Below are 27,834 nucleotides of genomic sequence, written 5' to 3' on the forward strand. Positions count from 1 at the left end.
AGATTGTTTTTCAACAATGTAAATGCATTTGATGGTGTAATTCCAAGAAAACATATGGCATGCAGGATCGAGTCGAGCGTCCCAAATATGGAGCATCTCATGTTATTGGGGGATGTTTGTAGACTTGCAGCTTGTTGTGCCTCTCCCGGCCCTTCTATCTTTCATGCTGTTTGATTTTCCCTCCTTTTATCTATTTTTCAATTTCTTTTTGCAAATTGTCTTTAATCCGTACTGTGTTACTTTTTTTTTGTTTGGCCACGCATCAAGCAGCTTTCTCATTGCTGTCCTGCACCCGGGCGCCGAGCTAAACTTTCAGCATTATTAACACGGGTGCCATATTTTAGCAGGCACCCACTTAACTTGCTGATTTTGCCAGTGCTTGTTCTTCCAGTGCGCGCAATCCAGTATCTATTGTGCGAGCGTGGTGTTTGTTTACCTAGAGAGCAGCCGAAGATTACATGCAGGCTGGCCGCAATGTAAATGCATGTTTTATTATCCTTTCCTGAGCTAGTGAACAGAAGTTTGGATTTCTAAAAGATTCTTGGCATTTTATAAGAAATAAAATCAGGGCGTCCTGCAAAATGCTAATAGGTTTTGCACCGAGGATACCGCACCGAGGCAGCTCTGTGACACGTGCACGAGGCAGTGTTTGTGAAGCCAGTAAAAGGCCCTATCATCACTTTGTATGAACTTCTTATGAGTTAAAACGTCCTGGGTCGATTAGTTTATGGTTTGATTCCTCCACTTGTTGAACAGGCAAGAATAGGGGGATTCTCTTCCATTAGGTTTGAACAGCATTAAATAACACCATTACTCTGCTGTTTAGATGGACTTCAGTAGGTGAAGAATAGGGGGATACTTTTTCACTAGTTCTAAACAGCATTAATCAACACCTTGAAAGTTTTTACAGGAAAATACGCCTGCATTTCTTTTTCAAGTCATCCAGTTCCAACATGAACGAGCCTAACATGATTGACCAAGGCGAACAGAATACTGGCCTTAGACCTAAGTCGACATTTACTCCTTTGAACCAACAAGTACCAGCTAATGTCTTAGCCTTTGAACAAGCAGTGACGCATGACGTTATGAATATCGAACAGCGACGTAAGACCTTCCACAACATGTCCAATCTGGAGAAATCAGCACTCGCTACTCTGTCAAATGATAGATCCCTTACTATCAAGCCGGCTGATAAGGGCGGAGCTATAGTGCTACAGGACACTATAGTTTACCAACAAGAATGTCAAAGACAACTTGATGACACTAAATCCTACCGTCTCCTCAATGAAGATCCAACTCCCAGAATCTCGAATGAAATCAAGAGTCTGGTTGAAGAAGGAATGGCAGAAGGCTGGATCACTTCTCATGAAGCAAGATATCTAATCACTACACATCCAGTCACCCCTTACTTCTACTGCCTTCCTAAAATTCATAAGGCCCAAAGACCGCCTCCTGGTAGGCCCATCATCTCGGGCATAGGTTCGTTACTCGAGCCTCTATCTACTTTTGTAGATTTCTTCCTAAAACCCATTGTGAAGGAAACACCAACGTACCTCTGGTGATGTACTTAGACTTTTGGCCGATGCGGAATTCAACGTTGAGACAGATCTACTGGTGAGCTTCGACGTTGAATCGTTGTACACGTCAATCCCTCAACAAGAAACATTGGACTGCATCAGGAGCCTCCTAGAGTCTAAACAAATGGACACTATTACACCCGTCGCTTTCATTATGGAGTGTGCGAGGATCGCCATGATGGAAAAAAATTTTCAATACCAAAACGATCTCTACCTCCAGGTCTCAGGGACCTCAATGGGTAGTGTCTTTGCGCCTAGCTTGGCAAACCTATACATGCACCAATTCGAACAAGATCATGTATTGAACCACAGTAACCCCTTTATCCATCAGGTGGTACTGTGGAAACGATACATCGATGATATTTTGGTGATTTGGAGAGGGACGTCAACGGAGGTATCGTCCTTTCACACATGGCTAAACTCTAGGAATCAGTTCCTTAAGTTCACCATAGAGAGCAGCAAAGAGAAATTGGCGTACCTGGATCTCCAGATCTTTCCGGCAGAAGGAGGCCTACATAGTGAGCTTTTTAAGAAACCGATGGCACGCAACTCGCTTTTGTCATATCAGAGTTTTCACCCTCAATCCCTTCGTGAGAATTTACCTGTTGGTAAATTTCTCAGGGTGAGAAGGAATTGTACCTCTAACATCCTATACGAACAACATGCTAAAGAACTAGCGCTCAATCTGAAAGATCGGCATTATCCTAATCATCTAATACGCCGAGCGCGGAAGAGAGCCTTCAACAACAATCGAGAGGCACTTCTGCAACACAAGAGGTCAGAGACTACAAGAGACCAGATGACTATGGTTCAAACCTTCACCACATCTTCCAATCAAGTGAAGAAAACAATACTTAAGCATTGGAAGATCCTGAATACAGCAGCAGGTACAATACCTCGCTCTTTGTTTGCATTTAAAAGAGGACCCTCTATTCGGGATAATCTGGTGCATACCAGACCTCGCACCGAGATGAGACAAACTACTAATACCCTCTGGAACAGCAATCCAGTTCAAGGTCATTACCCGTGTGGGAATTGTGCTGCCTGTCCACAGACACGTAAAACCTTAACAGGAGACATTGGCACCAATAGACCCTGGAAATTGACAAGACACACGAACTGTAATTCAGAAAAACTGATTTATTTGATCACCTGCCCTTGCAAAAAACAGTATGTGGGCCATACAACGCGGATGATCAAGGCTCGCATCAGCGAACACAAAAGCACAATCCGATGTAGGAAGCAATCTACAGGCCTCCCCAATCACTTCCTGGAAGCGAAACACAAACCTGAGGATTTGTTCTGGTTAGTGCTGGAACAGCCATCTATCCCACCACATATCACCAATGTCTCCCATTTCCTCTTTGTTAAGGAGCAACGGTGGATTCACAGATTGCAATCTGATGTTAATGGATTGAATGACAATATCCCATGGTTATCTATCTGAATGGACCACTTGCCATTGGGTGCTCTCTGTTGTCACAACGAGTTGTGTTTACTGCTGGAGACCGCTACATAATTGTGGCGCTGATCACACCAGGCTCTTCGCAAACTTTTTTCAGGTTCCAAAGTTATATGCAGTCTACTGGTCTACCCTTGACTTTCAAAGTAGACACCTTCATCAGATATTCATTATTGACCTACACTCACTATGAATCAATATCCATAGAAGGGGTCTAGGTTTCCATGGAAGTTTTCCCAGGACTTTGTCTATTTCCCAGGTTTACATCTAATCACCGCCGTTTTGGCAATGCAGCGCTTATTTACGCTCCCTTGGTTTGGTTATCAAATATTGGGTCTTCAAACTCAAAATACCGCTAACTATGATTGCTTGAAAATGGCTCATGTCCGTTATTTTGGCAATCAGATCGCGGTGTTATTTGGCCTACAATCGCATCCTCATTGTTTACCTACACGCGATAAATAGTGCTGTATTGTGGCTGTAATACGCAAGCGCGATACAGCTGCAGGCAGCGTCTCGCCACTTGCCGAGACAGGCCGATTAAGCGCTGTGCCAATGGACATGCGCTGTACGCGTTACTAGGCGTACTCGTTTTCGCGCATGCGCGCCAGATGACAGCTTCGCTGTGCGCATGCGCGGGGGTTTAGCAGTCATGCATCGCGCAATTGTAGCGCACTCACAGAGAGACCCAGCTGAGCCCAATTACAGATTGAGTGGCGCTATAAATAGACGCCCGACCGGCCGATCGGTGCCTCCCCTTCGGCTCGTTATTCAGCCGCAAGGTACCGACGGACAGGTAAGAAGGGACCGGGTTACTGAGACTGAAGAGGTCAATTAGTTTATGGTTTGATTCCTCCACTTGTTGAACAGACAAGAATAGGGGGATTCTCTTCCATTAGGTTTGAACAGCATTAAATAACACCATTACTCTGCTGTTTAGATGGACTTCAGTAGGTGAAGAATAGGGGGATACTTTTTCACTAGTTCTAAACAGCATTAATCAACACCTTCACTCAGCAGTTTAGATGGGAAACAGTAGCTGCCTTAGTACAACTGATGAGCATCCCCTTGAATACACTGGAGGGGGTTAGATGCCGTAGTCGCTAGATGTGGCCACCTTAGACACCGGTGGGGTACATGTGATAGACAGATGAGAAAGTATGTGGGTTTTTAACAATACACTGAGGTCGTATCCTCTAGACACGCATCTTTTATAGAGATTGTCTTTATATGTTTAGAGCGGTGCCTTATCCGTCCGAGCAGTTGCCGGGTGAGGTGAGGTCCACTTCCCACACACAGTTGGGTAAGTGTCAAACTTTTGTACATTAATTCAACCTCTGGGTGACGTAATACAATGCACTTTGTATGTGACTATTACTAATGAGTGATGGTCCAGTCTGAGGGTATTTTGAGTTTTCACTGGTTTTGCACAGTTACATCATCCACTACAGAATGGTTGGTGTAGATTTAATTTTGAGCAGTATATATATGCAATGTCTACATTGTTCTTTTTCCTTTTCTTATTCTTATACAGGAAAAACCTATTGCATCACCAGAACAATACTGAGAAGATGTGGTAGGATGGTTCTGTAATGTTCACTTTGTTGTTTATTTTCTTAAGTTTAGCACATATTATAGTGCCCTTGCAGTAGCAGATATTAACTTGGCCCTGACGAATGCCAGTGACTCTTCACATTAAGGCAGAAACATGTTGGCCCTTTATACCAAGCAAGTTAAACAGTGATTCTTTCACACTGTCATTTCACTATTTTTAATCTGACGTCCAGGCAAACGCTAATAAAGGTCTTTGTTTGCCTTGATAGCCATTTTAACACACTTCACTTTATTTTAATTTCTTGCACTGCACATATCAGCCTCACCTTCTGGTCTAACAACTGTAGTGACCATACCATGGTTTAGTGATGCGTCGCTAAATTACAACCGGGCGATTGCATACTTACCTTGGTACTGGAGTCCTACATGATGAGGCTCCGCCATCTGGTGGGCTGATAGGACTCAATCAGCTACAGTTGATAGTCTTTTGTTGGATTCACTTATGTGCAAACACACCAGTGTCAACTGTTATACCTCAGCACCATTTGACTTACAGGCTTTGTTGTTATTCAGGTAGTTACACAGGGGGTATTAGCCTGTTTGGTCGTTGAACACCTCCCTCGGACCCTCTCTTACGAGTTGTTTAGATATGCTGTGATATAACCACACACAACCACACCCGACCACACACACAACCACACACACAACCACACACACACAACCACACACACAAGCACACACACAACCACACACACACACACATATAACCACACACACACATACAACCACACACACAACCACACTTTCTGTGCACACTTTCAACAGACACCATCAGTCGCCAGTGCACACTTTCACCGGGCACAAACACCACCAGCCGTCAGTGCACGCTTCCACCAGACGTCAGTGCACGCTTCCACCAGGCACACACCACCAGATGTCAGTTCACGCTTCCACCAGGCACACACCACCAGATGTCAGTGCACACTTTCACCAGGCACACACAACACCATCCTTCAGTGCACACTTTCACCAGGCACACACCACCAGCCGTCAGTACATACTTTCACCAGGCACACACACCACCAGCCGTCAGTGCATGCTTCCACCAGGCACATACACCACCAGCTATCAGTGCACAATTTCTACAGGCACACACTCCATCAGCCATCAGTGCACACATCAATTGTTAACGCATCCACAATTAACTATTGTAGCAATCTAAAGCGCAGCATGCCACCATTGCTACAAAAATAAATATACATTTTTTTGGCCTATAATTTATAGACTTTTGTGGCAATTGGTGTTGCAATATTTAGCAATGCCAATAGCTCAAACTTAATTAATGCGAGACCTATTGCATTGCAAATGCTTGTTTGATGTGGTTCTTCAAAGTATTTCTGGTTGTAATGTGCTGTATATCAATGTTTAACTGTAATTTTGAATATTGTACAGTGTCTTCCTCTATGACATGAATCAAATGTCGTAATAGTTCATATTTTGAATGAAATAAGAAAAGGTGAGATAAAAGCTAGTCCCGGGCAAAGTGGGCGTAGTGGGGCTCCGCGGAGCTACGCGGAGTGGGTGAGAAGCTACGCCCACTCCCACACTCCGCGTAGCCCCACTACGCACCTCCCTCCCGCTCTCCTCTACATACATTATTTAAGCAAAATACCCTTAATAAAGCAAGTTTAAAGCACTTACCGTGTCCGGGGCTCGTCCGGGGCTCCCTCTAAGAATTGCGTCATCATGGATACCAATGCGCATGCGCGGGCGGCCGCGCATGCGCATTGGTATCTATGAAGGGACGCTATTCCAAGAGGGAGCCCCGGACGAGCCCCGGACACGGTAACTGCTTTAAACTTGTTTTATTAAGGGTATTTTGCTTAAATAATGTATGTAGGGGAGGGCAGGAGGGAGGCGGGTGGCGGCCGACTCGGCTACGCACACGGAGTGGGCGTAGTGTTGCCGGCTACGCTGTCTACGCAAAATGCGTAGGAGGCAACACTACGCCTACTCTGTGGGCGTAGCCGATTCGGACGCCCGGGCCTAATAAAAGCACCACAACCACTTAATGATTAAAGGTGGTGATTTCTGAAAGTATCATAAGAACAGTGCACGTCCAAAACACCCCCTCTATTACCCTTAGTATTAAGGTGGCTTAGTTTTGACGTGAGTATAGGCCCAACCCCTTGTTGTAATAATCACTTTTAGAAAGTGGGCATTTCTCTGTGCTAGAACTCTCTGTGCTTTGCAGCCTGACTTCAATCCACGTCTAGGCCTGGGTGACAGCTACACTTGTGCATTCTTTCCAGACAGCCATCACACAGGATGGGTTAGGTGTGACAGGGTTACATCTGCATTCATCTGCACACTGATGGTCTACCTGGGCTGGGAGAGAGAGATGGCTTCACACTTTACATTTGTATAGGCTGTGTCCTGCCCTCACACAGAGGGATGATTTACTCCCTACTGATGTCTGGAGCCAGGGCTAAGGTTGAAAGGGATTGTTGCACACTTCCAAGGTTTCCTTTGAAGTTCATCCTTGAACAAAGACCTTTTTGAGTATAAGTACAAGAGCTCTGACCCCATGTTTTCAGAGCACTTTTGGATCTGGACCTGAACCTCTGTCAGAAGGACTGCTGCAATTCTTAAATGGCTCATCTGGACTGCTGTTTTGCTGTCGCCCTACTACCTGCTACTTGCTGGGTGCCATAAAGACTCACTGGATTGCTGTTCTGTTGTTGCCCTGCTGCCAGCTGCTCCATGACTGCCAAGGCACTGTGGTGCTGCCAGGAGAAAACACCTTTAGAAATACTGGTTTTGTTGTGCTGGTCTGTCTGCCTACTGCTGCCTGCTTTGTGATCCTCCCAAGTGTTCTCCTGGGACTGGGCCGCCCCATAATTAGCCGTGGGACTCTGAGGCCGGCCCTTGCAGTCTCCACAACTAGCGCATGGCGAGCACTTTATACTTTCAATACATTTACACATATAGCGTCTAGTGAGTGCTTTATTTTCTCCCAGGCCATGGGAAGTGATGGTTATTGCTCCTGGCCTCTATGAAAACTAGCACGTGGATGTAATGGTCCAATCTGACGCAATCTAAGTAAGGATGTGGGTCAACATGTTTCATGCCTAATACTGGCTATGTGATTGTGCCATTTCTTCAGGACCAATTATGCTTATCTACTCACAAAGGGGCGGCTAGTGCAAGTGTCTAAAACCATACCCTCTCAAAAAGACACAAAGATCTGTAGTGTACATTTAGGGTTAAGACCCAGACACTAGGATCTAAGGGTCCCAGTCACCACGGCCGGAACAAACGCTCACTTGCATTCCTATATCAGTTGTCGATGCGCACAATTTGCGGCCACCTACCCTGCATTCACAGTATTATTAGACAGTATTAGGCACGAAACATGTCGACCCCCATCCTTACTTATATTGTGCCAGATCAGACCATTACATCAATTTCTTGTGATACTTGAAGGTTAATATTCATAACGTAGGAACCCAACGAGTAAAGTACTGTTCTTATAGTTATTTATATAGCACTTTCCCTCCACTCTACTCATCACTCATACACTCCCTTCCAATCACACCCCAAACTCATCCTCAGCAAAAAGAAAAGAACTCCGGCACAGAGCCCTTTGGGCATTGCAGTGCGGCCAAACAAGGAGCTGCCTGATGATAAAGCATGACACCCTACGGGGTGTGTGACTTCCCTCTAGCTTCTTCCTGGTAAGAACCTCCTTCTCTATATGGGAACTGCATACCTCTTGCTGAATAAGTATCCGCTTGGGGCAAGTATGCCGGACCATTTTTTTGCCCCTGGTCCCACTTCATTGTGTTTAATGATTCATGACAACAACAGCAAACCTGTTTCCTTTAAATTCTGAAATCTAGTTCAAAATCTTTGTTCTCTTCATAAATTGAGAGCATAACAGCCAGTTATCACCAGGGCTCCTTGTTTTATTATTTTAATTCAAGAAAACTTGCAAGAAATCATGGAACAAAGCATTGTGCTCTGAAGGCTGTGTCACTTCAGCCTGCCAAAAGGTTATAAGTAGTCATTGCAGAGTCACAGACACATTATAGTACAGCGTAGAAACAACACGGAAGAACTTTCAAAGTGTTGTTTATCAACACTAGGGTTAAAGCAAATAGAACCACAGATATGCTGAGCTGGTCCAATTAAGGCATGTCACTATTTAAGCATTTTTACGTAAACTACCAGAATAGGTAGCCCATGTCTTCATTGATCACGCAATCTTATCATTAAAAATACAGATTCAATGTTTCTATTCTATAAGTTAAATTGTATACGTTCAGTACCTTTGTTGATTTCACAACAAACCTCCACAATAAACATATCATAAAACACATCAAGGTTTGAGAAAATCACTAAATACATAATTTATTAATTAATTTTAAAAAAAGTGCTACAAAATGTAAAAGAAGTACATTTTTTCATTTAAACCTGGTCATCAATTTATAACAGTGATATACCCTAAAACGACCATGTTGTGTGCATTCAACAGCTCTAGTATGTTCAAGGTGCGCCAGTGCAATAGTTCTATCTTCCCCTGACTTAAGAAGTTGGAGTGTGATTACTACATGTTTAATGCCTGCACATCCTAATGCAGGACTGAAATATTGCTTGTGTGTACTCCAACATAGAGGTGGTGTGTGCTGGACAGTCTAGTGATGACTCCTCAGATAATGCAATCTATGCCAGCCTTCCACTGCCCTTTAATCTGGGAGAACAGTAGATCTAGGCAAGTGTAATCTTGCCCAATTCTTGATTACTGGGTTCCAACTTTGGATAATGGCCAAAATGTACTAATACGCTGCATGGGTTTGTGTCTCAAAAGTGTTGCTTAGGTATTTATTTACCAGCGCAAAACATGCTTTGTACTGGAAAGCAGCCTTAAAGCTATGAGAAGTAGAGCTAATTATTACTCTCCGTCAAGAAGGCGTACTATGGCTGGCACATTTGTGTTCCCATGCGCCCACCCAGGGGTTTTGATGCAACGCCCTACCTACTAACATTGGTAAACAGAGAATTTCATTAACCGCTTAACCGTGGCGGTTTAGCGGAGTGGGCAGGGCTGCGTCGGCCAACGGACATGCGCAGCACTACGGCGGTAGTGCTCGTGACGGCCATTGGCCGACAAACGCAGTGAAGAGGTTATATATAATACACCTCCTTGAGGCAGGTGCAACGTTGGAAAAAAGTTCTCTTATGACCAAACATTTCCAACTTTGTATGAGTGCTGTACTGTACAGCACACATACAAAGTGGGAAAAGTGTTAAACTTTGTCAAGGCATAGTAGTTTGTACTGCAATGGAATCTTCTCAATGCATAGTAGTTTGTTCTGCAAGGGATCCTTTCCAGTACAAAACCTATGCTTGACATCATGCACACACCCTGGGGCATAAGTGAGTGTCTGCATTGCCTCAAGGCAGGCTAAAGTGAGCCAGTCCTAGGGAAGACAGCAAGAGCGCCACATCTTAGTGGATATGGCACTGTTCTGCTCTCTCCCTTTCACACAATGCAGTGCAGCAACCAAAGTGACTGCACTGCATTGCATGAAAACGTAGGCCCTGATTCACAAAGGTAAACTGAGAAAAAAGTCAAGGTTTACGACTTTCGGTACTCACAAAGGGTATTTACGAGTAGTAAAAATAGACTTTTGTCTAAGTTTTGGTCTCAGTTAAACTTAAGATCAAAACTTAAGCTTAACTGAGACAAAAGTCTGTCTTAACTACTCGTAAATGCTCTTTGTGAATATCGAAAGCCGTAAAGCTAGACTTTTGTCTCAGTTTACCTTTGTGAATCGGGCCCCTAGCGTATGTGACACAATGTTTGTATCTCCTACTTAAGCTTTATGTCTGATTTTCACTTGCATGAGATTCATTTGAGCAGAAAATGGCTAGGAAGAGCATGGGATGTGTCCGACGAAGGCAAGTGAGGCACTAGCGATGTTCGCCTTATAAGTTTAGAACTGCATGTAAAAACAAAATGAGCAGGTATTTCATGACTTTTATAGGAAATTGTATATTTAGCATAATCTTTGACACAGAAGACTGCAGAATGTAATTTGTATAATATTTCATGGAAATTGCAAATTGTATGTGTGGGGAAAAGTACGTACTTTCACTCATACGTGGAGCTCATCCAACACAGGCCATTATTTTTTTCCCTTTGTCATACAAAATAAGGCATTTGCAATTAATAAACTTTCCTTTCCTTACTTACAAGTGGACATTTCCAAGTGACCAGGTTTCATGGATGATTTGTTATATACCTGCCCGTAAATCGCGTTCTTACAAAATATTTCATGTTATCTAGCCATTTCTTACTTGAGTCCTGTTTTTTATTCTCATCTTGATAAAATGCATTTAATGTTTGCTTCCTCCTCATTCAGAGACGTTAAATCTCCTCTTTTAGGCTATACTAATCTGTAAATTAATGTTTATCAACTAACCTGATTGCAGGTCAGGTTCGATCTTGTAGGGAAGCGGTAAAGGCCTGTTTTGAGGGCAGCACATCCATCTTTCCTGCAGCCTTGCTCGGTTTATGAGGGAAGCGAACGCTAAGCTAAGTCGGGAAGATCCCCAAGTCATCGGCCTTTATCCTATGCTATCGCACCTATGAGTCAAGGTCAACAACCGTCTCTACTAGCGCTTTGATTAAGTCCTATGAATAACTCCCTGGTCGCTAAGCTCCTAGCAGTCAGTATGGCCTGGCTGTGAGCTCATTGACTCGTTCTCTCCACAAATATCATTTCTTGGTGTGGATCCGTCAATGAGAACAAGCCCTATGCTGACTTATCTTTTTTACTAAGAAGAACTATTTTATCTATAAATTTTTACTCCTTTGCAATTTTGATGAACTACAACATATTTGTAATCTTTTAACATCTTTTAAAGGAGAAGCTGTATCTTGTGAACTAATGTTTTACTTGTTTGCGAAGGTTTTATTTAATCATGCAATAAAGTTATACCTATCAACTAACTTAAAATCTAGATGGTGCAAAGGTAGTACTCCTATTGTATTCTGTTAAGTACTCTTATATGTCGTTGTAATTAGACTCAAAATATCTAAAATTGTAAAACAATGGGAATAGTTAGAGAATACTTATAGACAATTAGAACAATTATAAAGGATTATGCTATTTAAGCTCTTTTACTATGTGCTAGTTGAATAAGAAGTGGCTGATTATCAAAGGCAGGTAAGAGTATGTAAAATATTACTCCTGCAGTACTACTTCCGGTACTCATAAATACTTTTGCGAATTGGACCCATCGTCTTTGCCTTGTCACCCCCTTTCAAACAGTAGTGAAAACACATTAGCACCAACTGGTTTATCCGAGATCCCTAATTATTTTTTTTATATGGCGATTATGTCCGAGACCATTTATATTCTATATAAGTGTAGCTGTTGTTTGAAATTTTATCTTTTATATTATCGTGTCGCGAATCTATCCTACACCATTGGACACCACATGTATGTGCTTTGCCTTTGGTGACATTGGGAGTCTATAAATACCAACACAATAAATAAATAATCTCGCAATCAATCCATCAGCTGCAAAGATGTTTACATATTTTTGTTTTCTAGGTCAAAATAAATGTTCTCTAATTTAATCTCCATTCCAGCACACTGTTAACACCAGTAAAAATGTATTTTTTTCCTAAGGGAGGATTCTTTTTTTCTTACTCGAGAGTGTAAGATTACAGAAATGAAGCATTTCTCTTTAATTTATAGGTTGAGTGTGAAGTGTATCATGTGTGGATCGTGTTTGTGTTACTCATAACATTACTGCTTAAAGTGAGGTTTTTTGGGGGGTGAAGGAAACATCTATGAATGCCTTACTGATATTTATTTTGGTAAGATTATGTGTGAGCAACCACCAATGCTGGTGTAAAGGGTCTGTATTTAATGGATAGTCCCTTCACTAACTCAACATCCACCACTGTTTTGAGTGAGAATGTAGAAAAGCACCAAGGCTGACCAGTCACTCATGGTCGCGGGCACGCAGGGTCGGTCACCAACAACCATTGGAAGGATCTTGTCTGAACTGATTTTAAAACTCAAGTCATATCCACTTCCACGCGGGCCTCAGTGAGCAAATCACTTGCGCTAATATGTTAATAGGCAGTCAGCCTCTGGTTCAAAAGGGTACACAAGGTTTGGCAAGGATGTATGGTTAGGCAGTGGATCTAAGAAAACTCCACATGGGCAAGGAAACATATGCTTTACAAATTCATAGACTCCTACTGGACAAAGAAGAACCAAGTGACAAGCAGACAGATGCTTTTTCTTCTTGAATAGAAGGCCCGTAAGGCCCTGGATGAATGCATTTTTGTTTGTTTTTACTTTGCTAAGGCTCGGCAGTAGCAGGCCCTGGCCTACATTGACTACAGGACCTATGTGAGTAAATGAATTGTACGATTGAACACAATGAAAATCTATGTCAATCCAGAGGCAATTGGATCACTATAAAACCATAAATTACATATTAGGCTATCTTACAACCCTTTCAAAAGTACAAACAAAAAAAAGAAATAAAGGGGACAATCAGGTTGCAAGCCTGAGTGGAATGTAAAGATATAGGAACGTGAAAGTCTAGTTTCTGACTTTACTGAAGTTTTTTTTTTTACATTTTAAAAATGTTCTACATGTTTTTTTCTCTGCCTGATTTTCCAGGCTGAGAGAAAGTGTGCAGAATCATCAGAAAGGAAGGATAAATAGCTCGGCAGAGAAGTGGGGCCACTGTGCCGCCCTAACAAAAAGCATTAATAAAGACATTTGGGTTTGCCTTTTCGAGATCAAATGGCTTTGTCAATGTTTTTTAAATGTTGCACAGCAGTGAGAGCTGTTAGGCAACAGGGCTTAAAGTTTTTTTTAAAACTGCTATCACACAGCCAGCATTGTGCTTTTTTTTTCTTTTAGCCATGTTGCACAGTAGCCTCTTCTGCTGTGCAACAAGGTAAAACAAAACAGGGGGGGGCGGGTAAAAAGCTAGACGAGGGAAGACAGTGGGGACTGTGAAAGACTCTGCCTCTTGTCATCTTGATACAGTTTGTCGCACATGTGTAAGCAGCAGTTTGGGAATTTTAGTTCAGTAACTACAGACGAAACGGCATAGCATAGTGAGCACCAGCTTTGGGTGATAGGCAAAATGGAAAGTAGAAACTCAACCCAAATAAGTATATAGAACACACTAGAGAGACTTGTGTAAACTTGGTAAAATGTTTGGGGTCCATTACTATGTCGGGCAGATCACCACCGCCATGGTGGCGGTGGCGATCTGCCCGACATTCATGGCCGCCCGCCACCCATTTCCCCCCGCCATATTACTATGGCATGGGGGGGGACGCGGCAGACCACTGCGTTTAATATGGTGGCGGTGTCTATTAGACACCGCCAGCCATATTATGATGGGCTTTCAGACATGCCTTTCCGTGGCGGCAATGCCGCCACGGAAAGGCATGCAGAGACTCCCTGCGGGGGCCTGTTGCGGGCCCCCTAGGACTCCGGGGGGTGGGGGGTGCACATGGGGGTACCTATGGTACCCCCCGCATTTCAAAGTGCAACATGGCAGGCACTGCGCTGTGCCTGTCATGTTGTGCTTTGAAATGCACAACGTGCATTTTTACCTTGGCGGTGGGCGGCGCTTTCAGCACGGCCTGCCGCAGTGGTAAAAATACAGGATGCGCCCACCAGTGTGGTGGGCGCATCCTAATTGCCAAGGCAGGAAAGCCGCTCCTATGGCGGACGGTACTGTTTTGCACGGGGATGGCGGGCGGGCAAAGTCCGCCTGCCATCCTAATGGGGGCCCTTGGTCCTAAAATTCATAGTCACGCTGCAGTCCCACATCGGTCACATTTTCAAGACAAAAAGTAGGGTGATATTTGCACGGTGCTTGTAAACATCCGCAGCAGTCGCAAGCGTTTGCATTATGCAGGTGTGGGGGCTGGTGCCAGCAACAACTTAGACAGGGGGAGGGCGCAAGCAGCGAAGTGGGGGAGGGAGGCCTGGGTGCAAGCAAAGCCGCTGGAGATTTGTGGGGGAGGAGGGGAGATGGTTTGAAAATATGTGTAGTCTTGTGGAGTGCTAGAACTTAACTAAAACAAAGTACCTCCAGAAGCGTTTGGCTAGTGGAAGGACACTGTCTGCCAACAGGAAACTGTACTTGGACCATGCTCCAGGGAACAGACGAACTCCAGGAAGAGGAAGTGAATCTGATGCTTCTGACCAATGAGAAGCAAGAAAATTAGAGTGGCCTCGAAGCCAACCACTGGTAAGTATTGGGCGGGCTGTAAGCCCCTTTTAGGAAGATTTTGTTTATACAAGAGATTTCGCGCTGTGCAACCTAAAACTAGTGACACTGCATAAACTTACTGAGTCCTGGAAGTACAGGTTTCTTGTAATGGCAGCTCAGCCAGGATGAGAAAGTAGCAGGCCCCTGCATAGTGAGTCCTAGCAGGGAAACCTTTCAGACCACTGAATGAATTTGGCAGGCGTGCTCTGCACATTGAGGCACAGGCCCAAAGTGGGGGAGGGGGTTGGGAGCAGAGTCGAGGTCTGTAAGGGCTTAGAATGCCAGGACATCTGTACAGAGTAGGACAACAGGTGTGGGTGGGCGAGGACCAGAGACACTGAAATCAGGACGCATAAAGAGTGGCATAAGACAGATGGCGGTGAGGGGGACCGAGGTCTTATGTATTTCAATTAGCTTTCTTTTAAAGCACTCAAGGAAGAGCAAAGTAATTATTGTGTGTACTGGTGGGTGTACTTATTTTTTAAACTAAACTGAGAAATATTCGTCAACATTGTATTTGTTGGGGAGGAGCCTAGCGACAAACGAAGATGGCCGCATAAGCTCTCGGCTCCGTCGACCTCCTCCTGCTGCTTGAATATCCTGCTACAAATCCTGCTTTCTCGCCTCGCCCCCGTGTGGGTGACCTGTTGCTGATACTGGCGGTGTGGTCCTGGGAAACTTACGACCCGGATTGCCGGAGTTACATCGAGTGGAAGTTCTTGGCCTAACGCTGACCGAGAGCCGGGACCTCGAGTACTGACCCTGCCGGGTTACAGTGCGACAACGGCGGCCGGGGGACCCAGACACGGTCCAGTCGATAGAAGTGGAGAGCAACCTGCCCCTGGTCTGGTGGTGAGCCTGCGGTTCTACCCGCATTGGGGAGGTGTAATGATCCTGTGAGTGGCTGAGTGGCCGGGGGTCCCCTTCTCGGCGTTCCCTTCCCGCCGGGGTGGGGACCCCATCTGAGAGGCCCTATCGCTGCTGGACTGTGTGCCTCCTGCCCCCGCCTGCCCTCATCGCACTTCGGTCCCTGGGAGAATCGGGTGACCCGAAGGGCGCACTGATGTCTGGAGTCGATCAGTTCGCGGCGGTGCGAGGTGAAGAAGAGCCATCATTGCGAACCGTGATGGCCGCCATTCAGGGTCTGTGCTCCTACGTGGTTGCTCTTTCACATAAGTCGATTGCGGATGCCACCGAAACGGCCCGATCACATAATGACTCTGATCTGTCTGGTCCCCCTAAGCGAGCCGTTTCCCCGACTTTGATCCCGGAATCTACGACTCGAGGCCCATCTAGTGTCGGAGCTTGGATAGCAATGTCTGTACCGCAGTGTGCGGCTGAATCCGCCGCCATGGTGTATCGCCCATCCACGTTGAAGAGTCCGCCTGTGGTCGTGTTCACGAGCTCGTCCCCCAATGACTTTATTGAAACTGTGGCCCGACGGAAAAAGCGAACATCTATCGATCGTGTGAGCTGTGCAGTGTGGTGGAGTATGGGACAGTCGGGATCTGGTCGTACCTTGGTGAGTGTCATGGCGGCTGAGGATTGTGGTGGACTGTGGATATCTGTTGGACTCGCCGCACAGATTCGTGGACTGGCTGGAATTTTGATTTATCCTGTGAATAGGCGGATGCGGTGTGCGGAACTCATGGTGAACACTCGTAGAGGTCAAGGGTGAGACTGGTGTTCGACTCGGATGCTAAGGGTTTGTGAGGGACCCGGGATCCGCCATTTTCTTGTATTGGGGGCGGGGCGTTGTAGGACGTCTTTCCTGGGTTCTACCGAATCTACTTTGCTTCGTTGCTTATTGTTTAATGACCAGGACTGTACGTCGCAGGAGGGGGGCAGTGTGACCGGGAATGTGTGATTCTCCTCCTCCCTTAACTTTTCTTTTCTTTCTTTTTCTGTGTTTCCTTCCTTTATAAATCTCTTTTCTACTATATTTCGGGTTTTTGGTCGCTGGGCGATAGGCACGCTGCTAGGGGGGTAGGCCGTAGCCATCTGCAGGGGTGCAGGGTGGGGGGTAGGGGATGGGGTATTTTTGTTTTTCCGTTCTCTGTTTCTATGGCCTTTTTCTCTCTTTTTTAGTTTGACTGGACTTTCCTTTTTCCTCTCTCCCTGGGCCGGGGGTCAGTGTATCGGGTTACTGTTTGGACTTTTTGGGCGGTGCTGGGACTGTGGCCGCTCAGCCTCTCCTGTCATTGGATTCATCGGGTGGGGCATTAGTCGGGAATCTTCAGAAATGTATGCTTGCTTATACTGTTCGCTTCAAAATGTGGGTGTCTCTGCAGATGGACACGCTTCCCTGCCCACCCGGTGATTGCATCTACTTTAGATCCCGTAGCCGGCCCCCTCCTGTTTTCTTTTCTCTCTCTTCTTTTCGTTAACATATGGAACTGTATTACGTATTTACCGTGTATATCCTGTTTTAATTTTAAAAATTGACCTCTCTTATCCTTAGCAGCTCTCCTGGGTGTGCCGAAACAGTTTGATACTCTAATTTTGCTGCCATGCCTCCGGGATGTTTGGCTGAATAGCTGTGTGCACCCTTTTCTAAATAAAGGTCTTCCAAAAATAAAAAAAATAAAAAAACATTGTATTTGTTGTTTCTACAGATTTCTGAGATTTTTCCTGCAAAATATAGCCCCCATAAAAATGTGAAATCATTTCAGGAAAATTTCATATATGTTTTCCAAGATTTGGTCTACCACCAGCCGTGATCCAATAGCAGGAAATGTGTTTTTTTTTACTAAGTTTTACATAGTCTCATCTGATTGAGCAATGGCTGCTGGGTGAACAGATTGCTAACTATGCAGTTCCTTGAGTCTCCTGTCAAGATTTACACTAATCTGGAACTTTCTGCGTGATTAATATTAAAGGGGCCAGCTGGTGAATGATGTCACAATATGTCTCAAATCCCCAGCTGACATCATCAAAGGACTGGGTAAAGAAAACAGTTTTTTTTTCTCTACATTGCGTGGCTCCTTTAAGACCAGCATTCTACACATTTTCTGTTGAACAATGCGCGGGAAACCTCGTGAACATCAGTCGTCGGGGAGCATCAACTTTCTCTTCACGCCTGCTGTCGGTCGGACAGTGTCCCCGTCAGGGCTGGGTTTCTGAGGTGTCTCGGGGCCTGAATCCCCCTCTCTCTTTGCCAGCGGTGGGCACTCAGGGTTCCTGGAGGGAGTTCTTTCAGCCTTATCCCCTGTCTCACAGGGAGGCAGGGGTGTGACATTCCCTGAAAGGAAAGAAACAAATTAAAATGTCGAATTATTCCAGACCTAGTACAAATTTCGGATAGACAAGGTGCATGCATTTATCACTCTATAGCGAAAACTGGCTTCTCAAGGAAGATCTGTGTCAGTGGTTAATTTGCAGGGCCGGTTCTATGATTTGCGAGGCCCTGGGCCACAAGGGAATGCGTGAGGCTCCTCTAATTTACTTAAGCGACCCCTTGCAAGGAAACCATTCAGAGACACCGCAGAAGGTTCATTGTACAGGATTTTACCGCCCCCACAGTTTTAACTTTCAGCCCACAAGCTATTCCCACACCTCCAGCCTGATAGGTGTAAGAATTGCTTGTGGGCTGAGAGTTAACACTGTGGGTGCGCTAAAACCCTGTACAATGGGCCTCCCACAGTGTCTCTGAATGGGTCTCCTTGCAATTGGGAGAAGGAGAAGCGTCTCCCTCCCCTAGGCCTCCAGACACCATCCCTGAGAGGCCCAGGGAGGGGACACCTCCCATAGACCCTAATTGCAAGGAGACAGGGAAACAACAGGGCACACGAGTGGTTCGGGGCACCATGATGGTGGGCTGAGTGCGAGGCCCTGGGCAGCTGCCCACGCTGCCCATGCCTAGCGTCGGCCCTGTTAATTTGTGAACTGGAAACCCAACGGTCTATCCTCTAATTCTAGCTTTGCCCGCCGAAGCCCAATTTGCCATAAGTGGAGTTAATACCAGGCTCAGGCGGGGTAGAACCAAATTGTGCGACAGGGTTGACCAAATTATGCCTCAACAAAAAGCAAATTATGAGGCGCAATGCGGCACATTTTGTGATAGTATACTTCATTATTTTCCCACTTTTACACATGGAAACATTTTCCGGACAAAGGTTTCACATCATTTGAACCCGTTTAAGAACCAAATACATCAACAAGCACTGAAAGATGACCTATCAATTTTTGTGCAGGGACTTTTGCTGTGCTGAAACATGTGTCCCAGCATTTTTTATGATTTTTGATCCGTCTGAGCCATGGGGCAGATTTAAAAGCCCCCTGCGCCACCAGTATGTCACTTTTTGTGACGTACTGGTGGCGCAGGGGGCTCCTCCATACTTACAAGGAGAGGAAAAGCCACCCTGCATGACTTTTCCTCTCCATTAAAATATGTCCGCTTCACACGCAGCACTTTGCGTGGAAGCGGCATTCCATGGGTGTTGCTGTGTGTGTTCTCACGCAACACGATGGAACGAGACACATTTCCAGATTTACGAGGAATCGTAAATCTGGAAATTATTGTCAATGCTACACCTCCCAAAGGGAGGCGTAGCGAGGCGCAACCAGGAGAAATGTTTTCATTTCTCCACGTTTATTCCTCTTTCAAAGCGTACTGCATTCTACAGCACACACTGTAATAGGAAAATGCCTGTAGTGATTGGTTTTGTGCAGGAAGGTGCCCCTTCCTGCACAAAAAAACAATCTCCCCATGACGCAGGCATCCTTGCACCATGGTGCAAGGGTGCCTGCACCGGCGCATGGCTGAGAGTGTGTGTGCCAGCACAGGGGAGAGACACAGGAATGTGACATATTATTGTAAATATGTCGCATTCTGGTGCTTCGGAAGTGCCACAGCGTGGCGCAGCCAGACGGCTAGCGATGCCACGCTTCAGCACTTCCTTGTAGATCTGCCCATATTTTTTTTATTATAGACTGCAGATTATGTAGCTGATGATCGAGTATAAGCAAATGCAGTAAAACTATAACTAAACGGGAAATACTACAGACTTGCATAATTTCAGTGATCCTGGTTTATGCTGAAAGAATGCTTAGCTAGTGACTGCTGGGGCATGCTTTGAGCATCTTGCATTTGCATCACCCAAACATACAAATATTCCTCACTTGGAAAAGCACAACTTGCACAGGACAAGTCTCGCGCCAATAAATGTTAGTTTTGTGAATCAGACATATAGTGTGATCTGTGATGCTGTATAAATTGTGGGTGGAGTGAGTCATGTATTTCCTGCTTATACTTCACATAATAGAGTGAAAGATGGAGTAATTTGGCCTCTGGAGCTATTTGGACAGCGTGCTGGTCGTTTGTCAATAACCACATTCATTCAAAAGTCTTACGACCAATCACATGGTGCCAGTGGGAAGGTGGGAAGGGCGGGTGCATATCATGGGATTCACACATTGAACAATAATTACTAAGCAAAACCTGCCAAAAAAATGGGCAAATAACAAATCAATTCGAGCACGTTATTAACTTCTCCTGGACTCAAACTTTCTACCTTTTAGTTAACTTGCATTATGTGTGTTTTCTTTGCTTCTGACTACTTTTGGCCTTTCATGATTTGAGCATCAATGGTCATGGGACCAAGGAATTTACACTTTATTTCATGACATGGGAGCAGTAACCAGAAAGTTAAAGAAAAATAAGTGTAGTTCCCTGAACAGAAGCCAATAAGCAGCTGGGACTTCAGTCATGGAATCAACCTCCTGACAGTTGTGCGCCTTATTGAGCGACTCAGACAAACTTGTAAAAAACAATTACACAAATATAAAAAATGAACCGCTAATACTGCCATCCTCTGTAGAAGTAACCTCTGTCACCAGCAAATCCCAACTATTGTGTTGTCTTTAGTTGAGACAACATTGTCATTTCAAGATCTGATTTAAAATGCACCCCCCACCGAGAGTTAGCTTTCAAAGCCCTTGCACGCTATCATACATTTAACCAGATATTTTTAACATTTAACCTGGTCTGTCTGAGATAAGTAGTTAATAAAAATCTGTCCCCAATCACAGCATCTTGGACCCCAGTGGTAGAATTCCAGATTACATACATACATGCACACATGGTCCTAGACATGTAGATGTGGCTAGGGCAAGAACAGTCTAGTTGACATTAGCTCTGAGGAGCAGATCTAATGGCCTCATGTCTGTGCCTCATACTGCTCAGCCTGCATCACTTTGGGAGGAGAGTGAGATGCAAAGGTCAGTAAATGGAGGTTGGTGAAATGTGGAGTCTTGAAATCTCTTTGGAGACTACGGGGCTGATTATGTTGTCGGGCGGACTGCAAACCGATCAACCGTCGGTTGCAGTCTGCTCGACATCTGCTCCTGATGTCCTCCTGCCGCATTACAATGCGGTGAGCGGAGTCATCAGCAGTGGTTGCGCTGCCAGGAAGCAGCAGTGGGGCGTGGAAGAGTGGATGATTTAAAAAAAATCACTTATCTGCTGGTAGCAGGAAGCAAGGGTCTATCTTTTCATGCACATACTGGGGAACCAAAAAATGTTTCCAGGAGTACTGCTAGTAACCTGCGACTGTGGCAGGCTTCTATTTGTGACCTAAATATTTTCTAAGTCTGCTGCACCCAAGCAAATAAGTAACTCTTCGGGTATAGATTTAGGCTTTTTTAAAGAAACAGACCCATATTGCACCTGCTACCACATGAGGCAATTGTTTGCTTTTGGCCAAGCAAGTTTTCAGTGAATTGCATCCTCGTGGCTGGGTGAAGGCAGGCTTTCAGGGCGGCAAGGCCCCGTGAAACATTCCTTCACTACACCCACTGCACTGCAGCGCACTGCAAACAGAAGCGAGATGCCAGTATTGCACGGGGGTGGTTTGGGACTGAGGAGGGTGCCGGCGCGTGTTGACTCTGGTATTTCAAGACTTTCCTCAGAACAATTTTGCGTACACATTGCAAACAGATTTTCACAAACACCGGGGCCTTTTTGGGTGATTAAAAAACCCATTAACGGCACACAACTCGCATTGAAAAGAAAATACACACACGGTCAGAATCATTTTGTGCGTATGACAGACCAGTCGCGGCTGGCATTACGGGCGAGTGGAAATGGGGTCGCGGAGGGGATGGGGGAGAGGCAGGAGGGGTTTAAGGGAAAAATATAAAAAAGTAAAACTTACTGTCCCCGCCTCCCGCTTAAGTCCGGAGACTCCCGCCGTCCTGCGTTGAAGCTGCAGCGCACGTCATCATGAAGGCACCCCCCCTCCCATCCACCAATCACAACGCTGAAATGGCAGCGTTGTGATTGGTGAGGCCGCTGACCCACACGGGTCATTTTCTCTATGTATGTTGCAGCATACATAGAGAACAAGAAGAGTGGGCGGTGTTACTCGAGGGCAGGGGGGAGTGGTTTGCCCACTGTTTTTCATACTGACTGCTTGGGCAGCCTCTTACTCGAGGGCAGGGGGGAGTGGCTTGACCACTGTTGTACATACTGACTGCTTAGGTGGCCTCAGGCTGCCCAAGCAGTCAGTATGAACAACAGTGGGCAAGCCACTCCCCCCTGCCCTCGAGTAACACCTCCCACTCCCAACCAGGAACTTCAGCTTTCTCGCCGTGCGAGAAGGCAAAAACAAATGGTAGTTATTACCATTTATGTTTCTGTCTTCTCGCACGGCGAGAAAGCAGGGGGGCGGCGCCCAAACGCCCTTAAAGAGGAGCCGCCACTGGCATCAGGTGGATGTACCGTCTGCTGCTGAAAGAGCCTGTCGAGCATCCGAAATGTTCATGAACCCTAAATGATGGCAGACCCAGTCTCGGCTCCACAGTCGGATTATGATGTCATTTTCTAACAGCCTTTCCATGTCGGTCTTTCTGACATGGAAAGGTTGTTCCAAAATGACTTTAGGGCTCCTAGCACAGCCCCGCCCCCCTGGCCCTCCGCTATGGGGCCTAGGGGGGTACCTATGATTCTATTTTTCTCACTATTTTTATTGAGGTCTCACCTATTTCCTGAGAAGAGGAGCCACCTTTTCCAAAGAAAAATACCAGCCATTTGTAAATGGTTTAAGAATATTCAAAGGCCTGAGCTTGATACCGAATTAGGACTTCATTTAAAATCATCGTTATTTATTGTTAACATGGCTTTGCTTTCTTTGTTTACTTTAACTATCTGCCAAGGAACATTAAGGCATCTCTACGACACTTCTTAAAGTGCTATCTGCTTATGTTTGCTATTTTAAATGTGGCTTATGGGGATTTTCCTCCGTTTTGTACCCTCCAGGGCATTAAGGTACTGGTTATGCTGGTAAAAATACGGCTAGGTTACAAATGAGTGAATCCATGTCAGATAAGCAAGAAGAGGGAAAGGATGAGTTACATGATATAACGCATGATTCAGGCTAGAGCACCCCTCTGTTGAGGGGTAAAGAAGATGGGTCCAATTACCTCAGGTGCCCTCTAGTCATATGTCAAAAAAGAGAAATTCCCCTTGGGCACATTAACACAGACAAGTAAGCTTCTATATACAAGCAGCAAATCAATTCCTCAAGCATACATACAATAATCAGAGCAATACACTAATTAACCAGATTCTGAAAAGGCAAATAAATTCAATACGTACAGTTTATTATTGTGATTAAAAAAGATTATAAACACATTAAAAAGTGTGTAAAATAAGGGAAAAACAGACAATATACATGGGAATAAATCATATACACAAGTTCATCAAGTTAATTCCTATAGCTTGAAAGGGAGGTACAAAAAAAGGTATATTCAGCATCAATCAGAATACTCCTTAATCAATATATGTTGAACTTCTCCCCCAATTTTCAACGCGTTTCGACGGACATTAATCATACAGCCGTCTTCCTCAGGAAAATATTAGCTGTCTTCCCCAGATAACTTTAAAAGAAGGTCTGCCTTCAAGGTAGGGGATAAACACCTCCCTCCTCGCAGTTCAAGTCGTGTTATTACTTCAGTCTTCTCAGTCTTTGTCGCCCAGGATTAGTCCTCTTTCAATGACGATTATCGCGACGCTTTTCCGCGACCCATAGAGAGAATATATAAACCGGGCGTTTGAAGCATACGGTGTTTCTATTGAACACCTCGGGAGCTGCACGCGGGAGGCTTGGCATTAATGTCTCTAAGAGGCAGCGTTACTACAAAGACTACAAAGACTGAGAAGACTGAAGTAATCTCTCAAGAGTTCTAGCGCGTCTGACCTAATTTAAATGACTTATATAGCAACAGAATTGTGATATCCACAACGTTGTACCGCATGCAAGCAAGATAAGAAAGATTTTTTAATACCTGCGATAAGGTCTATAAATACCTTTAGCAGCTGATAACACAACTTGAACTGCGAGGAGGGAGGTGTTTATCCCCTACCTTGAAGGCAGACCTTCTTTTAAAGTTATCTGGGGAAGACAGCTAATATTTTCCTGAGGAAGACGGCTGTATGATTAATGTCCGTCGAAACGCGTTGAAAATTGGGGGAGAAGTTCAACATATATTGATTAAGGAGTTTTCTGATTGATGCTGAATATACCTTTTTTTGTACCTCCCTTTCAAGCTATAGGAATTAACTTGATGAACTTGTGTATATGATTTATTCCCATGTATATTGTCTGTTTTTCCCTTATTTTACACACTTTTTAATGTGTTTTTAATCTTTTTTAATCACGATAATAAACTGTACGTATTGAATTTATTTGCCTTTTCAAAATCTGGTTAATTAGTGTATTGCTCTGATTATTGTATGTATGCTTGAGGAATTGATTTGCTGCTTGTATATAGAAGCTTACTTGTCTGTGTTAATGTGCCCAAAGGGAATTTCTCTTTTTTGACATTGTCAATAGTTGGTACCCCATCCCTTTGGTAGAGGGTCCCTCTCTCTTTTATTAGAGAAAGCCCTCTAGTCATAGACTGCAGCAAAGCACTCTACTTAGATGCGTAAGCATAATTTACACATTATGCATTTCATCTATATCTACATGTTGGTGATTTTTCATCTATTCTTTCTCTATGTTAAGTTATGTTAAGGGGTATTATAAAGCGCACGTACACCCACAGGTCTCTTGGCACCAACATGTCTCTTAGTCCTGAACATTTATTTGAATGCATATTTGACACTAAAACAGACTGCCAAAAGCATTTTAGTCATATATTGGGCTAAATTTCACACAAAGTTATATAATTCTGTGACACATCCAGACTAAACAGCAGGCCTTGAACCAATGGACCTGGCTTCGAATCCCGTCCTTGGCACACAGTTAAACATCCTTGATTCTCATAAAATAAATGAATCGTTCTTTGCCTAAGTATGTAAAATATAATTCTGAAATAATATACAGCTTGTGAGTTTACTACATCGTGCATAATTCAGGTGCAAGACTCCAGGGGCCTTATTATGATTTGTGCCACGAAACACCTTTCAAAAGGTGCACCGGGCGCAAACAAGAAAAGTGCAGCCTACTATAATGAATGGGCTGCCCAAAGGGCAGCTGCGAACTTGAGCTGCCCTGAGGGCAGCGCATTCAGTGAAATGCGAAGCAGCTGCTTCAAAGCCGACCCGTGTTTTTCTCTGCAGGTAGCAACTTGCTTGCACTTTACAAAGGGTTCAGATATCCCCCTGCAGACGGGTGTAGTGAGTGACTGCATCTGTCTGCAGGGGCAGTCTGAGGAGTTCATGGTATCCCCTTAAACCCATCATTAGGGTTTTCCATTAGAAGGACCACTGACAGTGCGCCACACTTTTTTTGGCACACTGTCAGTGCATCTCCAAAGGGCCTGTTTGCATTGCCACCCATGTCTATAATATGGCATGAGCGCATAGGCAAATAGATTCCCTTATTTGCTTGATGCCACGTTCCCATGCAAATGAAAGAATGCACTCTCATGATAGCGCCGGTGCTGCATGTGCGCCAGCACTATCAATATTATTGAAGGGGAAGCACAAGCATCTGCGGCGAATTCAGTAATACCATTGCGCCCCGGGGTGCACAAAGCGGGTGTGCATTCCCGTTGTACCCGAGGGGCACAGTGTAAAATAAATGATGAATAATAATTTTTTAAGATCAAAATGGCTTTATTTGAGCTGTCCCCTGACAAAAAGTGCAACAGTTTCAATATTAGTTTTGAAAGGTGAAGAGTGTGTATTCCGTTTCTATGACCGTATTATTTTTAAGGCTAAATCCTGTTTTCAAAGTGTTCCATTCAAGAGACAAGATTGCTCCAAATTTGAACAGGAAATCTTTATTAGTGCATTTTTGAACATGGACAGCCGACACGTGTTTCGCCCCTTGTGGCGACTGGCGCCAGGGTTTTCTCAAGGCTATTTAGACATTAATTTTCATATGCAATGCACTTCTTCCAATTTTTCTGGTCGATTTGTTCCAACATCAACATTTTTCCTGGACTATAAATTTCGAGATAAATCTCCTTGTGCACTAAGGTCTCTACCGGAACGTTGAGTCCTGCAAGGTTCGCGCAGTGACTGAAATTTTTTTTTTGATGTAAAGATTTCTTGTTCAAATTTGGAGCAATCTTGTCTCTTGAATGGAACACTTTGAAAACAGGATTTAGCCTTAAAAATAATACAGTCATAGAAACGGAATACACACTCTTCCCCTTTCAAAACTGTACAATTTTAGAAAGCTCAAGAGGTCCAGAGCTTTGAGTGTGTTTCCTTTGCTTGTATAAAATTCTGTGAAAACTGATATAGCCCTGGAATCTTTGGACCTTCACCTTTTTTTTGTCAGTTTCAATATTAGTCAGTGGGGAAAACAAATTCCCCTGATTTTATTCTCAATATCTCCTTCTTTCCTGTTTCGAAATGTTGTCATGTATGCTAGAATAATTGAAATAAAATTACTTACCTACTTCAGTGACATCTCGTTCCATTTCAGAAGGGGCCTTTTCACGAGGGGCGACATGTCCTTTGCTGCACTTGGCTTACACGTTTTTAGAATAATTCGGGGCATTAAACCATTCAGGGCATTTTGTCGGTGAATCTCAGCAATAGCCAGTTTCTAAGTGATAATCTTACCTGAGGGTTGGGCATTTGGTTCATTTAGATTGGCGACATTGCAACTATTCTCCCCCTAGAAGAAAAAATAGGAATTTAATTAAAAGATAAAGAATCTGTCAGATATTACAACAATATCCCCCACAGTGCTGCCCATCCACTTGCTGATAATATGTGATTTATGCATTTCTATTATGCCCCCAGTAAACTTCAATTTGGTGAACAAGAGAAATACATTGAATAAATAAACTGCATGCACGTCCGCTCGTCCCATTTCACTGAAATCATTAATATCCAGTAATTTATAACAAATGATTTACTAGACATTTATGATATAGCAACAAACATAATTAAAAAAAAATTGATTTGGAGCAGGATTACAAAACAAATCTGTCTTCAGTAGCTTTTTAAAAGACAAATGGTTTGGACAACATTGAAGATGTTTTGGAAGATTGTTCCAGAGTTTAGGGGAAGCCACAGAGAAACTGCGGCTGTCCAGCCGGAGCTTGTGAAATCTGGGAATCAGACAAAGAACGTTTCGAGGAGCTAAGAGCCCTCTTTGTAACGAGGTGGACAAGTCTTTGGGAAATGGATGGAGAAGATCCATACATCGAATGATGACCAACAAACAAGTGATAATTTAATGGTAACACTTTTGCAGATGGGGATCCAGTGAAGGGTCTTTAGAATACTAGAGGGTGAAGTAAATTTTGGAGCTCCTACTGCTATCTTAGCTCCTTGAGTCTGGATTGATTGCAGCCGATCTAACAAAGATGTCTTGATATTGAGATAGAGGCTGTTACAGGGTTCAAGTCTAAAGCCCACCATATCAGAGTGCCTTAATCTTGCCCTCAGTGGAAAAGTAGGGCAAAATTAGCCGAAGTTGCCTAAGATGGAAGGTGCAAGAG

The 27,834-nt window shown here is 44.3% G+C and overlaps 1 protein-coding gene across 2 annotated transcripts in view; it reads right to left on the reverse strand.

The window, feature by feature from the left end:
* LOC147672962 (DNA dC->dU-editing enzyme APOBEC-3C-like) overlaps positions 1 to 27,834 on the reverse strand; it is a 154,377-nt gene that overhangs the window by 91,895 nt on the left and 34,648 nt on the right. Inside the window, exons 2-3 of one of the 2 annotated variants that reach the window (XR_015303469.1) lie at positions 26,948 to 27,002; positions 17,960 to 18,166 (exon numbers count right to left, since the gene is read on the reverse strand). Coding sequence is in view for 1 of the 2 variants with exons in the window: in XM_086947854.1 (XP_086803980.1) it covers positions 17,970 to 18,166; positions 26,948 to 27,002 (252 nt within the window). In the remaining variant the exon portion in view is untranslated. Of the gene's footprint in view, positions 1 to 17,312; positions 18,167 to 26,947; positions 27,003 to 27,834 lie in introns of those variants that run through there. The other variant, XM_086947854.1, reaches the window with a different exon arrangement.

The sequence above is a fragment of the Lissotriton vulgaris genome, assembly GCF_964263255.1.
Source record: "Lissotriton vulgaris chromosome 8 unlocalized genomic scaffold, aLisVul1.2 SUPER_8_unloc_1, whole genome shotgun sequence".
NCBI classification, from domain to species: domain Eukaryota; kingdom Metazoa; phylum Chordata; class Amphibia; order Caudata; family Salamandridae; genus Lissotriton; species Lissotriton vulgaris.